The sequence below is a fragment of the Natrix helvetica genome, assembly GCF_964273705.1.
Source record: "Natrix helvetica genome assembly, chromosome: 2".
NCBI lineage: Eukaryota > Metazoa > Chordata > Lepidosauria > Squamata > Natricidae > Natrix > Natrix helvetica.
Genome location: NC_138552.1, coordinates 215755515 through 215772946, shown reverse-complemented (window position 1 = coordinate 215772946; position 17432 = coordinate 215755515). Strand labels below are relative to the sequence as shown.

Sequence of the window (17432 nt, the reverse complement as noted above, 5' to 3'; positions counted from 1 at the left end):
TTAAATACAATACAAAGTTTATTAAAAATAGGTTGCAAGTGAAATACAGTAGAAATGGGAAACCACAGCAGTTCTTATGTTGTTTTCTCCATAATGCACCAATAGTTATGAAAAGCATTTTTATTCATATTCACATGGCTTGAATGCCCAATAAGCAGAGGTGGACAACTATGGCAACTTTACGACCTATGGACTTCAGCTCCCAGAATTCCTGGCTCAGGAATTCTGGGAGTTGAAATCCACAGGTCGTAAAGTTGCCATAGTTGCCCGCCCCAGCCCAATAGTGTTCAAATCCACTCCACAGTAAATTAATATTTTTTTCCTCAAATTCTAGCAGCAACAGTATTCCAGCCACAGAATATCTAGTGTTCTCAAGATAAATTGGGGGACACCTCCTTTTTCCCTGAATAACAGACATAACAAGCATGCGATCCTTCATTAACACTTTCAACCAATTTAATCTCCTACTTCATATTTAACAGGTGAACATTAAAAGAACACTTTCAAATAAGAAACCTGAACTATGTAAAAAAAATATTTACACTCCAATTTTATCATTAACTTGCATTTATTTTTTTATCATACAACTCTTATTAAAAGTGATTTCTAAGGCAGTAAAGTCTACCCTCTGCATTTGGAAGTGTGCATAATTCCCTAAATATATATTTATAAGAGAACATATTATACAGAAAAATCATCTAAAACCCAATTAAGGACTTTATCAAATAGAAAATTTGTTTAGAATCACAATATATTGTTTTAAGCATCACACAATGCGAAAACAAACTAAGATGAGGTCTTTATTCTTAACATCAGCTATACATATAGCTGAAAGATCAGCGGGTGAAACAGATTTCAACCATTTAAAAATTAAATAATCCTGCAACATAGTATGTAAAATAGCTTGAACTGCCAACATCTTCTACAATTCTACAATATAAAGAAAAAGAATAATAGCTAACTAGAGGTACCTTGACCAGCACTTTTCTATACAAATGTCTGACATGCCATCAGAATATTGCCAGGTTCCCTCAAAGGAAATTCTTAATGAAAGGCAATTTTTCTTTCCTTTTGCAGCTACAAGTAACCACATTTCCCCTGCGTGTAGTGCTTAATTTCCTGCTACTGATAATTGACATATTTAGTCCATTTGTGAATATTTAACTTTGGTTTTATCTTGGCTATAATGGAGCTACCACTTGAAGTTTATTCCATATTGCTAGTGTAACATTTCAGAATAGCTTTAAAACAATACATACGCACACACGCACACACCACCATACCCAGTGTCCAATATTACTTATTTTTTAAATTCTTATCAATGTTTCAAAACTCAAGTTTTAGAAGTGATTAATACTTCAGTGTAAGATAAGACAGTGGGAAAAATAGGACGCATATCTTGTTACATTGCTGGACTGCCATCAAAACCAGTCAAGTATTTAATGTCCCAAATCTAGGTGTACATAGAATACTCTATGTGGCTTAGTATGGACATGATAATGGAGCCCTTTTACTTCTAATAATCAAGTGTGTTTATAGCAAGGGTTTATCTATAGAAATTGGACCCCTAATACTAGTGTTCTCTATTATGCTACTAATCTGAAAGACTAGCTCCCAAGATCTCTTAAAAGTTTGTAATACCTTACACTTGTATCAAACCCACAGTGCAACAAGCAATGGTAGTTAGGCAGTTCAAGCTACATCCACTCTTTCTGCTTAACAGATGTTTACATGTTTTGTAAAAGACTAGGAAGCAACAATTCCAGACAGTTCCAAAAGCAGCTGAAGGACAATGATGTGGAAAAGGACATGACATTTGATTTATTTAATTAAAATATATTTTACAGTGCCTCAATTGTATAAACCACAAGCACTTGGCAAATAATTGATTTTCTTGCTATTGCAACATATAGTTTTGAAAGAAATAGTCCAGATGGAAAAGAATGATCTCATTTGGTATGAGATTCTTCTCCTCCTTGAACTGCCCAACTCTGGTTCCATAGAGATTTTCTGATTTTTTGATATGGTGACGTTATCCTACTTTGTATTTAATTCATTTTCCAATTCTGTTAATTTCCTAGATGCCTTTACTTTGTTAGACACATCTTGACCCTGTGAAAAGAGTCTTTGTCGCTCCCGGAAAGTCAAGTTCTCTGGTGCACCAGGTATATCTGTATCTTGACTGCAGGAAATATAAAAAATATTCAATGTTATGAAAATACCTTATATTTTAAGTGCAGCTATTCTGTTTTTCTCATTAGCTTTGGTCTATAACATTCACATCCTTTTATTTAAAATCAGATATATTAATTACTAAATAAACATTAAAAATGGACAAATAAACAAATAGCAATTTTTCATCATTAAATAGTTCATATAATTAGAGCATTTGTTAAACATTAGTGTAGCTATTAGGAAACCTAAAATATTTTATATAGGGTGGATTCACATTCCAGATGATTCCAATGCCCTGCTTCTGGAGTTCTACATATAAACTATCATTACTCTAAAATATTTCAATATTTTCTAAACATTCTTACTGGATGCATTGCTATGTTTCAAAATATTTTAGATCCTTAAAAACCTTTAATTACTAAACATCAACCAGGAGTATATGTTAATATCTCCTACAAATAGAGCAGTATTTAAAAGCAAAGTTATTTCCATTTTACCATTTCAATTTCTTCTCTCTTGAGTCTGAATAAGGTTCCTGTAAACCTGCAAGTGCTCCAGTAGATCCAGTGTAGTTTGAGCCTTTGTAAAAAGAAAGTAAAATAACAATAACCATTTTTTTTTCTCAAAAGGTGCAGTGCTTAAAATGGATCTAACACTATACTTTCAGGTCAAATCTCCTAACACTACCAGCTCCCTTATAAGAAAGGGAAAATTATTGAAAACTGAATATAACGGCAAATATTTCTATCAAATGACAACTTTTCATCATGGACAATATAAATGAAATCAAATGCATATGAAATAAATATCTAAACTTGCCAAATCTTGCATATACAGATTGCCAAAATTCCAGTGATTTAAATGAAATTTAAGCAGCTTGCATGAATAATTGCAAAATAAGCTTTAGCCTTCCTGTTTATAAGACTGGATGAAAACATCCAGTAACATCAGGAACTATTGCCTTTATATTTCCCAAATTATAGATTATAAGATATTAAGAATGTGCAGAACTTGAATATATATGTAGTTTTATGACAACTTTCCAATATATTCTTTTAACTGCAGAGTCCACAATGAATCTTTAACTCTACAATGCCTATTTAGAAATGCTATTTTTAAAATGTCTATTTTGTATACATTTTGCAGCACTGCACCTTTATACATTGCTCTCATATGAACAAACACAATAGCAAAAACAGCAAACCCTTTACACTACCAATGAATCTTCCCCAAAGGCCACAAGATTAAACACATCATTTGCATTTGAAATAGCAACTCATCCCCCACATTTCATAGATTCTCACTTCTGCTGTTTGTACTGGTTAAGTAAAACCATCTCTTCTGCCCACAAAACATCTGCGTTTTCAAGTAATATTTTTCAAGTAATATTTTTAGTTTTTAAATACTGCATGTGTTTTTCTTGTATGCCTTGTTCACAAAAGCAGATTATATATATATTCCTTCCATTAGTAGTCTTCATTTAGTTATTCAACTTAAATATTTTACAGATTTCAGCTGTATAAAGCTGTATTTAATATCAGACTGGTGCCCAACAATTAGTTAAAGAGAACTTAATGCATAGATACTTCTAAGACATCTCAACTGAATTTAGTGAGCTTATGAATTTAGTGAATTAAGTGTGAAACTGAATTAATGAGGTAAACATCTAGGGAAACACTAGGAATCTACTCGGAATATTAATAATATGTTAGTTAGAAATTCATTTTGCTTTATGTCCAATTTTAAGATTATCTTCTTTATGTTGAAAAGTTTATCTAAACATAGAACCTCATCCACATTAGTATTAGTTATAGTTGCTCACATTTTATTCCCAAATTGAGGAGTGCCAGTCTTCTAAAGTAATCCCAACAATCTAATGGAAGGAGCTGGGAAAGTTTAATTTCGCAGAAGCAGAGTTTGCCATACATTTGTTTAAGGACAGCAATATGAGCGTTAATGAGATGAAGAGAGAAGCTGCGTAGTGATTTTGCATTATGTGCAAAGAGCTTTTTACTTTAGGCAGACATCCTTCACAGAAGAGTGAAAGTTCAAATGGAATATGTGACCTGTTTATAAACTTAAATTTTTTTAAATAGTTATAATGGGATGTTATAGACTGTATACTGAGGACAGATGAAACATCAAATTATATGGCATTTTTGAATAACAACCCTTAGCTTGTTTATATATCTTAATAAGGATTATTAGGTACAGAAGCACAGAATCATAGTAGGAAGAGACTTTGGGGACAATCTAGTACAATGCTTTGCCCAGTGCACGATGTGATAGATAACCATTTATTTTCTAGTTGAAGACCTCTGGTGAAGGTCTTCATCTAGTAGCCCATTCCACTAACTGACAGCTTGTACAAATGTGCCTTGCATTTTTCCTACTGAAAGGGATTTTTTAAATTTCTCTGTCAAATTCCATCTACTCATTTCAGCAAAATGCTCAATCTTTCTAGACCATTTTTAAAAATGTTTTCAACTATATCTAAAGTATTAGATGCTTCTCATCGCTTTGTGTCATCATCAAAAAAATTTAAGAGTCTCCTCAGCATCCTCATCCAAGCCACTATTCAAAGTGTTGGTCATGATGGGGCCCAGGACAGAGTCTGCCATTCAAATACTTCCAAGCTGAAGTGGAGCAACAAATAAGCACTTCTGGGTGCATTCAGCTGTTGGTTTATTTAACAGTGATGATGTCATATTGCACTGTTTTATACACATATTTATAATATAGCATTTCCAAAATATAAAGATTGGCAAAATCTGGGGAGACATTATATTTAGGAAGTGAATGTTAATTCTGAAGTTTCTCATCTTAACTATAATAACAACAGCATTATTATCTGCTTTGTTTTATTATAGAAAGAGCAATTGTCTGCTATAACCCATTTTAGATTACAGCCTTTTTCCATGATTCCTTGACTACCTTTAGAAGGAACTGATCAAACAGGGAAATCCTATAGCTGTTTGTGGAACTTCCTTTAAGCCAGGATCAAACTAGGGTCCATTTTGAGAATTTTTGATTATTACTGAACTTTTTTTTTGCTTAAGTGTCTACTTCTATACAGGAAAACAAAACAAGCAGCTGAAAAATAGCAAGCTTCCCAAAACTCACTAATGCTCCACCTTCTTCCAAAAATGTGTCAAAGTATAAACCAGCTATGACCTAAAGCTTTGTAATTCTTTGACATCAGAGTTCTAGTGGATCTACTTGTGGCCAATGTTATTCAGTTACATATTTTATGATGAAGGGAAAAGAAGAAAGTGAGGCATGTAAATACGATAAAGCAAAACAACATGAATAATGGAGAGAAAGTTACTTCAGTACTGAGCAATGTGTAGTAGAAACCTCACAAAAAAGTATACTATATCTATCTGCTGTTTGCTTTTTCTAAAACATACAGGTAGCATTTCACTTCAAATGTAATTGTTGGTTTATATACTTTCAAAGCCTTTTGCACACTGCTTACATGGCAAGTAATAAGCAAAAGCCCATTGCTTCCCACAGTGAATAAATATCCTTATTGCAGGAAACATGTACCTCAGGAATGTGAAAGCACCATGGACCAATGAATAATAGTAATTTAAAAAATGGTGAATGAAAGAGGTGTAGATCAAAAGCCAAACCCAACAGTACTTTTAGTGAAATTTTGAGAATCATTTGCTTTCAGTATATGAAAGTAAGAATGATAGAATTTGATAAAGAAATGGAAAGACCACAGGTTTAAAATAAAATTTATAGCAACAAATCAGATTGAGAGTTGGATCACCACGCCCAAGATTGTGATTCAAGTAAGAAAAAATCATGAGAGTGATTTTGTTCAGAAGAGTACTTCAGTGGGAAATTTGTAGAGTTTTCAGAGAGATTGTAAATTAAAATATTCCGTCTACCTTTTGTGTTGCTGGGATTGATGAAACTTGGCTTGTGTGGCGGGGGAGGGGGTTGGCTCATTTTGTTAGCAGTACTGTTGGCATTGACAGCGGAGGGCTGACATGAGTTGGACAGACAGAGGCCATCTGAGACTGGGCGTGGCTGGCGGGAGGGCTGCTGTGGCTTAGGGGGGACAGGAGGAAGGTCACTGCAAGACTTTCTTGTACTGGTGTACTTATCCTGACCTGTTGCTAGACAGGAGTCCTCCTCCTCCTCATCATTGTATGCAACAAACTTGGCAGTATAAATCGTGTCAGGAGAGAGGACCTGAGTTTTGAGGTAAGAAGTGTTTCGTTGAGGTGGGGGAGGAGGAGCATTAGATGAAAGGGGTGGGGAGGGGAATTCATATTCCCGTGGAAGCGGAGGTCTGTACAGACCAGGCTCATCAGGCTCCAGCAATTGCCGTTCTGCTTCATCATGCTGGCGGCGTCTCTCTGCTTCCAAGCGATTATAATATTCTTCCTCCTGTCGCCTCTGTTGAACCAAAGGGAATAAAAGGATGTCAGCAAATGTCAAATACCAAACGCACAAATGGAAATTTCCACACTAGAAAAGATTTGGTTAACTTTTTCTTTTTATCTAGGAAGAAAATCACACTTCCTGCTCTAAAATACTGGTTAACTTCTGAACTTTGGGTGATGTAGACTTTGAGAGCAAGAGTGGGACAGAATGGAAGAAATCAAGCAGAACCCTTCCTGTTTTGATGTCAGCACAGCCATCTTTAGAAGAGAATATTTCTGGCTCAGGTTGAATTGGGGGTTCAGGGTTGAAATACAGCATCAAGGAAACCACAAAATTATTTTTGGATTCTTGTTCAGTGATAAGGTACATATTTACACTGAAAAAGGTAAACTTGCAATAAATTATTAAAGTTTCAAGGAATATCAAGAAGAAAGTGAAAAGAAAGAACGAAATGTGAAATTCAAACTTGCAAATGAAATACAGGACTTATGACAAATGAACCCAACATTTCTGTTGTTAAGGGAGCCATTTGTTAAGTGAGTTTTGCCCCATTTTATGACTTTTCTTGCCTCTGTTGAAAAGTTAGTAACTTGGTTGTTAAGTGTATCTGGCTTCCCCACTGACTGCTTGTCAGGTCACAAAAAGTGATCATATGATCTTGGGACACAGCAACTGTCATAAATATGAATTAGTTGCCAAGCATTTAAAATTTTGATCACGTGATGCTGCAAAGGTTGTAACTGAAAAATGGTCAATCACTTTTTTCAGTGTCATTGTAACTTTGAACAGTCCACTAAATGAACTGTTATAAATCAAAGATTACCTGTATGCTGCTATTAAAACAAGGGATATTCAATACCAACAACTTCATAAACTTTCTTGTACTGAATGCCAGGATGCATTAAACTCTCAATTACAGTTTAATGTCTGAAATTACATGAATGTACATCCATCTCCCTCTTAGCATTATAAATACAATGCAGAAAGGGTTGCACAGAGAAAGAATATAGTCAGGCTTAGCTCAGCTTTTATATGTAATTTTACCCAACATGCAGAGCAGAGATAATGACAATCGTTTTGTTGTTGTTTTGCTTTCCTTAAAAGGGACATAGGAGTTTATGCACAGACAGACACCACTGAAGGATCACTCCTATAGAATGATTCTTAAACCATGTCTTGACTTATATCCAATTTTTTCCCTAAAAGGGGGCTAGGCATTTTTTAAGCCATAAAGCATATTTACAATAGCAACCACCCTAAAAAAATTGAAGCTATGGTGCCCATTACTAGACATAGGATGTCAATTTACTAAAACGATGAAGCTGTACTCCATCACTACCTCTAAGGGGAGAAAAAAAAACATTTTTCAACCCTGCTTACCTTTGCTTTTCTTGGTAGCCAGTAGTCTATTTCCATACAAAACACAAGCAATTCCATTTTTTATTTTCAAGCAATGCCATTTCTTCACTTTTCTTTAAATTAAAAGAATACTGGTAGGGACTCTGAAGGATAGTGAAGTTCAGTATGTTGCCTAACCATAGTTTCATTCATTAATATTAACCTTTTATTTTTTTTTCAAAAATTTATCATTTGGAACAAATGGATGAGATTTCAATCATTAGAATGGTATCACACAATATCATATATTTTTGAAATGGGAGGGACATGGAAAATTAACAATGGTATTGGTAGGAAGATGAACTACAATCAATATTATATGTTAATATTTTTCTTGGGATTCCTTCATGTTTAAAATTTTTCCTAACAACCAAAACATCTCATGATCAGACTATCCATTCCCCTCTGTTTGTTTAATGAACAGAGGGGATTTTTAAATTATTATTTAAACCCACTTAGTGCCATTGCTTAATTGGATATGGTTTCTTCTTAATTAAGTTCTTAATGGTTCTAAATCTGATAGCTTTTCTTTCTACCTTTTTTAAAATAGGATTTCAAAACTTATTCTTATTGCTTTAAAAATAATTTTATCCCTTTAGACTTAATTCCTGGAGGGGATTTCATTTTGAATTTTTTTCATTATGCTTAATATCTGAGGTCTTTATATTTTTCTTGTACTCTCCCAGCTTCATATAAACTTTCATTTTATTTGGATTTCATTTACTAGTTTATATACTGCTGCTTCTCAAAGCCTCTTGAAGAATAATGAAATATATTTTTCTTTTCCTTAAATTGCAAATCTACAAATAGGGTCAGCTTGGCTTTTTATTTTAAGTAGTGTACAGAATCCCATACAGTACATGTTAAGAGCCACAAAACCCACTGTAGACAATTCTATCCCTCCCTTTGTTGAAGACTTAGTAATACCAGCGGGTCAAACCAATTTAAATGAAGTATACAAAGTTATAGAAGACTGAGTGAAACCTTTTGCTCAGCCTCTCGCTTTGTCCGCTCCTCCTCTTGGCGACAACGCTCTTCTTCTTGCCTGGCCCTATCTTCTGCTTCCCGTTTGCGCATTTCCTCCAATTGCTGCTGCCGTCTACGCTCCTCATCCTGTAACTAATGAAGATTTTCTTGTGTTTTATCTCAGATCCTTTCGAAGACAGAAATAATATTTCATGAAGAAAAATACCCATTACTGTTCAAAAGAGACTTTTAAAAAAAGTTTGGTTTTTTTGCCTTTTGGGGGGAAAAAATCTTATAAAGAAAATTAAAAAAAGAAATGTATTTTCCCCTGAAGAAATGCTATTTATCAGGGCTGTCCAATCCGTGGTCCATGGGCTGAATGCAGACCTGAACAGCTAGTAATGTGGCCCCACAAGATTGTAAATTTTAACCTTATGTGATTTATATGCATTAACTATATTGTATATTTTATATGCAGCCAAGACCATTCCTCTTCACTCAATACAGCCCAGGCAAGCTAAAAAGTTGGATACCCATGCTATAGATTTTGTAGTAATTTCTGTTCTGAGACATTGTTTTTATAGTTCAAACTCTTATGTTTTACCATTGTTCTTCTGGGAAGATGCACAAACTATGGCCAATGATAAGCTTCTATTCTTTTCCCACTAGATAACATTTCTCTGATCTTGACAGTAAACCCAACATATCAGTTATTTAAGCTGCCCATGATTTCTTTTTTTCATATAGTAATGTTTTTTTTTACTGCAAAGGAGCATTTGGAATCTCTGTAAAATAGGAAAAGTAATGAAAATCCATGCTTCAAAGTGCAAATATTTAATCACATTAAATAAGGATCTCTAGCTGCTTCAAATAATCTTAAATTATCAAACATCTTAAACAGTTCCAGAAAAGTGTTCCTCAAAAAATGACTATCATCTCCTTTAAACACCTGTGAGAAGAAGTGTTACAAAAGAATAAAGGAGAACTACTGGACTCTGTCCCACATTTTTTAAAACAGCTAAAATTATACTGTAATTCCAAACATTGCACCAAGTGGTGTTATTTTAAAGGGGGGGAAATCTAAATTAGTATTTTTTATAAAAGGGAAGGAGGTAAAATCTTTAATTATAATCCCATTTGATAGGTTTCTTGTGTCATGATTCAACTGCACTTTTAAATATATTGAGTTCAGTAAGTATGAATTAGACACTGAAAACTTTACGTTGTTGAATTGTAATATCTATGGTTTGCAGTTTAATACTCAAAATGATTAGTTTTAAGAAAGGGAAATTGAATATTGCACTATTTACTCAGATCTGATTCCTTTAACATCTGTCATAATAATAATAGATTAATAAAACTTATAAGTACATCTTATTTTGAGTTAATAAAATAGCTAAAACATATGAAATTATTATAAAACTATTCATATATATATTTATGCTTTTAGTGTAACATACAGTTTTACTCTTCCATCAATATAGGTAACAGCAATGAGTGTGAAATAATTTTTTTTGTAAAAATATTTTAAATCATCTAAGTTCAAAGGTTTAACCCTAAAGTTCTATTCCAAAAACTAAATCATTAAAACTAACTATAAATGTCAAATTATCACAAGCTTAAATAAGAAGAAAAGTAATATATTAGAATGCTAAAATACATTAAAATATATGATTTAGAGAAATCTTTTTTTTTTAAAAAAAGCATGGGGAAATGAACAATGGAAACTCACCTGTACAAAATGTTTTCAAATTACTGATATATGTTAAATTGTTAATATATGGTTCATTTAATTAGTAGTTCACAAGTAAAATATGCAAACAGAATACAACTTTAAAACAAAAGTAGGAGAAAAAAATTAGGAGCATTTCTCAAGCATTAGGTAAGTGTCTCTTGCTTACCACTAATTTAATATATTAGTTCTTGCCCTAAAGCACTCTAAAGATAAACAAATATCCAATGCACATTGGATTATCATTAATTAAAAAGAAAAAGAAAAAAAGTATTAAGGAAAGGCATCGAAGAGAAAGAAATAAGAACATACCAAATCTAGAACAGAGATTGCTGGCAAAGCAGTCTGCTGCAGGTAATAAGAGAAGGAAAAAGAAAGATGCACAGTGAAAATAAGGATAAATTTAGGTTGCACTATGCCAAAATCATTTTCTTTGATTCGTTACTACAACTGAATAAAAATAAAAGTCAGTGTGACAGTCTAATATGCTAGCAAATCTCTCTAAATCAGAAAAGGAGATTTTTAAAAAATATATTTTCTGTACACTCTGTTAATTCATCTATTTTTGCTTAAAGATTTACATGATATCAAGAGAACAGAGTATTGTGGAAAAATGGCCAACTGGTTGTATTATTTTAAATTATCAGTAATAAGGAGCAGATCTAATGGGAGTTCTAAAACTCTGCAAAACAAATACAAACTATATTTTGCAACTATTTAGAAAAAGTTTAACAAAGCATATGGTGCAAATTTGATAATAGTAATGTCAAGCTGCTCAATAATGAAGATAACATGTTTTAAAATTATACGGTATGTAGATTTTTATCCATACAGTTAGGTTAAAAAGCTGAATGGCAACATTAGAACTAGCAACAATTTCATGGATAGTTGTTACATTCATTTTATCTATCTAATTTTCAGTATAGAAAAGAAAAGAAATAAATAAAAACAAAACTGCATTTAGCAAGAAAATGTGTTAAAAGCAGCAATGGAAAGTAAAGCTTTTAAAAACAGGAAAAGAAGCATAACGTAGAAAGTAACATTGTTGTAAAAAACAACACCCAAGTTGCTGAAGTCAAGTTGCTGTTATAATTTGATCATTTATCAATGTTATTTATATAGCCCCTGATACTTTTTTTTTAAAAAAAGTATTGGATTGTTTTTGAAGCTGTATTCTTAAAAGCAGATTTGAAAGCTATTTTTCCTGATACAGACAACATTATTACTCTTGGAATGAAAATTCCAAATCCTATTATGCTATGGACTAACAGATGAAACGTAAATTTAAAACAGCTTTTAGTGGTCAAAGATTTAAAAAGCTACACTAATGTTCTGGAATATTACATATGCATCACACAAATTAAGATTATAAAAAAATAAGAATAGGGATTTTGTTTTTGAAAAAAAGGGAACTTGAAAGCTGGTTACCTCCCCTTAGCAATTTCTATGTAATAGCTTGCAACACCACTTATTTGACAAATCAGAGTAGTCAACTTCATTATATGCAATGAAAGACAGGGACATTATGAGAGTCCAGTCCTCCTTTATCCTATAAAGAGAACTAATTTATATTTTTGCTAGCAATATGCAGGAATTTTAGCCAATAAAATGCATTTTTAAACGGATTCTCTCGTTTTACCCTCACTCTTCTCTCAGCTTCTAGTCGTTGCATAATCAGCATAGTATCAATGTCATCATCTTCTTCCTCATCTTCATCCTCATCTTTTTGCTTTGACTCTTGAAGTCGTTTCTGGAATTGCCACTCCAGCATGAGCTTGCGCAGGCGGTCATTTTCTTCGCCTGTTCGATCTGGCTTATTTTGAAGTTCTTGAATCTCTTTGCTTAGCATATCCACAATATGCATCTGCTGCTGCTTCTCCAGCTTCTCCTTAGCATCTCTTTTCCAGGGATCAGGAGACAGACTATCACTAGAGGACAGCTCTTCTTTGCTTATGGTGATATATTGGAGATCTCTTCGTTCAATGGTTCGGGGTTGTTGTTGGGGCTGCAATTCTCTAATGACTGTCTCATGAGACCTCTGCAGTGTTGAAGGCTTCTCCGGTTTCCCCTGCTGAAGAGGAGGAAGCAATGATTGAGCTGGCATTACTGGCTGAGCACGCATTTGCCCCAGTTTTCTTTCCTGCTCTCGACGTTTTCTATCTCGTTCTTCCTCCAAGCGTGCTTTTTCTTTTTCATACCATCTCTGATGTTCTTCTCTCTTTTTGCGCTCTGCAGCAGCAGCAACCTGAGACGACTGTGGCCCCAACTGATTTGCAGGTGGAGGTGGTGGTGGGAGAGGTAAATCCATTTGCAGTCCGTCAAAGTCAGCTACATAGTGCATTGGTGGGGGAGGGGGAGGGGGAGGTAGGTCTGTCCTTGTGGACTGAGAAACTGCCAGCAACATTGGTTGAGTAATTATAGGTGTTTTCCAACGGCCAGGTCCACTTTTGGTTAAAGAAGATCCAGAGGGGATACATTTAGAGGAACTGTTTAGATGCTCCTGGCTTGATGTGCTAGAATCCACAGAAGAATTCATCCATGGATCGCTATCTGATTTTCTATCAATATACCCCATATCTTTTTGCATGGCAACTTCTAATTGATTCCTTTCTGCCTGATAAATGTTATCATCCCGTAGTTCCTCTTGAGAACGGGTTACACGCTTTAAAAAAATAAAGAATATAACATTAGTTTCCACATATTAATAGGCCATACAGCAAGAACCAAATGGCAGCTTATTACTTTTGAACAATGATTATGAAATGTTGATTCATTTGTTTCTAAAATCAGCATTTTAACAAGTGGTAATACATTACAAGTTTGAAGCCTTACATTCAGCTTTTCTTTCCAATCAAGTTAAACAAACTCTATAACAGCCTGAGACAAGATTTTGAAACTATCTTGGCATATGTTCAACATAAGCAGAATCTATGCTGTATACTTTTCCTCAGAATAAGGCCAAGCTATTATCATTTTTACATCTTGTGCTCCCAGAAATATTTAGGTCTAAGAGCTTACATAAATAACTAACATGTCATTCCTCCCACTGCTTTGGCAACTTTTATTAAAATTATAGACACACACCAATATTGCAAAGAAAAAGGAACTATTTGTTCATACACACACACATTTGTTGTTAATTTCCTGTTCATTTTTTTACCTTCTGCAATGCTGAAAGTTATTTAAATGAAGCACAAATTCCTTATTAAATGCTCCAATGCCAAAAATACTATGCTGCTAACTTCAAAGATTCTGCAGTACTAAATACAAAATAAAACTGCTGTATAGAAATGTAATAATAATATACCACATACCTGAAAATTTCTAATCTGTTTATAAGCTTTGCAAACTTTGCTGTGTACTTCCACAATTATTTTAAATACAAAACAGACCCAATAGAAGAGCTGGCAGCTATGAACAAAAGCAACATGTCTCTACTTCTCTTTCAAAGACCTTAATTATGACCTAAAATGCTTTGTTTTCAATGAATGCATTTATTATGCTCTATTAGTCCAAAAGCACTGAATACAATGCACATATTAAAATTCATTGACAGATTAGTGATGTCTTACACATTTAAAATAAAATAAAAATAAACCAGGCATTCTATATTTTGTAAAGCTCTAAATGTGATTTTTTTTAAAAAAAAATCAGACATGCATTTCAACCATCAACTCCAAATATAAATTGACAGCTTTTCAAACACAATACAAGCAAGCTGCAGATTTCAAATACAATATAAATGAGTGCAGGATTGTAGTCTAGAAGCTGGCCAAATATTTTAGGTATAGCAAAATATAATAAAATATGAAGGTATTTTTATAACAAAATACTTGACCAGTCCTAGTTATAATTCTTATTCTATTTACAATCTCCAAACTACTAATATGATGAAGCAAATTATTTCTAACCTGATTTGCATTATTGATGTAGTGATTATTTTCAGTGGGAATTTGGGGCTTTTCTTCATAACTTGCCCATTGATTCTGAACGGGACCCATTCGATCCTGAGACCTGGAGGCTGGGAATGTGAAATACTCTCTGGTATAAGTTTGTGTTGGAATTGGATATGCTTCAGGTCTAGCTGGTAGTACCTGTTCCTGTGTAAATATGGAAAGATCAGTTATACATGTCAAAAATAATATCAAACATTTTTATAAATATTGACAGGTATTTTTTTTTTACTACTTCTAACCTCTGTGCAAAGGTTTCCAGTAGACACTGAAGTTATCTTATTTGTAGTTCCTCCAGTATAAGCCTTTTTGGTCCCTGGACTCGGAGGCTGATCTATTGAGAGCAAGGAGATTTAAATGTTAACAAATGCAAAATCAACATTCAAATAAGGAAAACAAGACACACGGGATTTACTAGCTCTTTTTTAGCGATGTTTTCCACTGTGGTGCCAACCCTTTGGAACAGTCTCCCCAATAAGATGTAGCTGACCCTCCCCCTGTCAGTCTTCAGAAGGGCAGTAAAATTTAGATTTTTTTCCCCTTGGGCTTTGAGCTCCTGTGTGTTTGTTTGTGGGAGGGTGGTATGAATGTAATTACTCATCTAAATTTGTTCCCAAGTCTAGTATATTGGGAATACCGATGTACTAGCCAGGGTCAGTGTTTGAGTGCTGCATATATAAATATAGATTATTTAAATAATTAATAAGAAAATAAATTTCATTTTTACTAATTTAATTTATATGATAATTAGCTATATAAATTCCAATGTTTAGACTTATTTCAGGTGTAAATTCACAGAAACAGTTGTAAGCCGGTGCTTGCTTACTTGCTACATTGGGACTAGATCGGTGATCGGCTCGATTCTTCAGCAGTCTATCATCCCCTGGTAATTTCTTTGGTTCATTATATTCTGTCCAAGGCAGCTGAGGGCTTTCAGGTGATCCATTCTGAGCAGAATTGTTATATAGCTCAAAACCTTCACTCTTTGGTCGGGGTTTACCTGAGCCACGACGATCTGAAACTGAACAATAATGTGTGTGAGAGAGAGAGAGAAAAAAAGGGGGGGGGGAGAGACAAAGACATAACAATTCTTCTGGTCTGCAATGAAGAGGCAAAAAAAAAATAGTTGCAAATTTGCTTGCATTTCCTGGTCCTATAGAACTCAAATGGAATGCTCTTGACTTTCTCCCGTCTATACTACGTACATAATGCTCCAGATTATATTCATAGTTTCTCTACTAAAATTACAACCATGTTCTATAGTTGAAAAATATCATTGCTTGAGAGTTTCAAGAACAGCTAAAATTCACTAACAGTAGCATATTACGCAGATTGTCTTCAGATGGATTTTACACAGGCCAAATAATATCATTAGAAAAAACAGACCTCTTAACATTCAAATTGCTTTACAACACAAATCTCTGCTTTTTCATCAGATCATTATAATGAGAAAGAAGTGTTGATATTATTCTGAGGATATAAATCCCACTCAGTTAAGAGGGCAATCCTACATGGAATGCTAAATATCCCATTGAATTAAGACTAAGCATCCCATTGAACTCAGTAAGATTTTAAGAGTAAACAATAAGATGCTTGCATAGTAATACTTGCAAGTCCTGCCATGGATACTCAAAAGCAGGTACTAGCAGGTTAATCCTGAAAAAGCTTTCCAGGATTAAAACTTGTTTGTATCAAATGCAGACCACTGGAAAATTCTACAGCAGTACACTAATATGGAATGTTGAAAAAACATCTTAGAGAAAAGGAAGCGGCAAGCCAATTCAATGTTATTGCTTAGAGCAGAACCTAACTGGTTCTTTACATTTTAGCCTTCTTGAGGGAGAGAGCAATTAGCATATCACATCACATATATAGGTACTTGAATATCCCTTATTTTTATACTAATTTTTAATGTAGATTTTATATGTGGACAAATGTATTTTAGTTGTTTACCTCTTTGCATCATTGGAGATGGTTGATTTAACAATGTTGCTAAACCATGGTAAATTGCTCCTTGTTTTGCCACTTCTAATGTGACTACTGTTCCTGTTCTTGTCATCAGTTCTGCGGCTCTGAGTAAAATTTGGAAATACAATGATGAGTTTGCAAGAACTAGTAATAAGAAACTATTATAGAGCACATTCAAAGCATTTAGTCAGTAGGAAAATATACACAATGAATATAAATAAACTATTTATGAGAATCCAATAGAACCATTTACAAAATAGAAAAGAAATACAAGAAACACATCAAATCCTTGAAACTATTTTTGTAATTTTAGCAAATAATTTCTATCTGGCTAAGTTTAGCAGGAAAAAACATCAGAATGTTTTTGTTGCTTTGGCTGAAGTAAAACATTCAAGGACCCTGGAATAATTTTGGCAAGTAAGTACAAAGCATACTTTCTCTCACTTCTGTTGCTTAGATTATTACACTAGCCTGTGCATCTCTTGATCTTCCCTCTCTTTCTTGTCTCCCTCTCTTTCCTGTCTGCCTTCAGCTATAGTTACTGATGCCTTTGGCATTTTTCTGTTCCCTTCCCTTCGGCCTCAAAAATTCTGCCTGAAACAATTGCAGTTTGGTCTACAATTGAAACAAAAAGCCCTGTTCCATTCCATATCTAAATAAAATATTGTAATATTTGATTTAGGTACAAACCACCTGAAATCAAATGTTACTTTTTTGTTTATTTCCCATAATTATGTGCATAAGACTCATTTATAAACAATGATATTTGCATATTAGGAACAAGAACTGATTTTTTTTGGCACTGTTTGAGTTCTAGTGAGGCCCTTTGGATTCTATAA

General features: G+C 33.8%; 1 protein-coding gene across 16 annotated transcripts in view; it reads right to left on the bottom strand.

Annotated features, from left to right (window-relative positions):
• The window catches only part of AFDN (afadin, adherens junction formation factor), a 100885-nt gene continuing 83453 nt past the window's right edge, over nucleotides 1-17432 (bottom strand). For 7 of the 16 annotated variants that reach the window (XM_081940888.1, XM_081940890.1, XM_081940879.1 and 4 more), the window contains 10 exons: nucleotides 16579-16697; nucleotides 15452-15646; nucleotides 14868-14959; nucleotides 14584-14772; nucleotides 12312-13334; nucleotides 10985-11020; nucleotides 8959-9093; nucleotides 6075-6588; nucleotides 2673-2754; nucleotides 1-2182 (listed from right to left, as the gene is read on the bottom strand). In XM_081940888.1, coding sequence (XP_081797014.1) covers nucleotides 2038-2182; nucleotides 2673-2754; nucleotides 6075-6588; nucleotides 8959-9093; nucleotides 10985-11020; nucleotides 12312-13334; nucleotides 14584-14772; nucleotides 14868-14959; nucleotides 15452-15646; nucleotides 16579-16697 — 2530 coding nt within the window. In that variant the 3' untranslated portion in view covers nucleotides 1-2037. The remainder of the gene's footprint in view (nucleotides 2183-2672; nucleotides 2755-6074; nucleotides 6589-8958; nucleotides 9094-10984; nucleotides 11021-12311; nucleotides 13335-14583; nucleotides 14773-14867; nucleotides 14960-15451; nucleotides 15647-16578; nucleotides 16698-17432) is intronic. The other 9 variants (XM_081940892.1, XM_081940880.1, XM_081940883.1 and 6 more) reach the window with 5 other exon arrangements.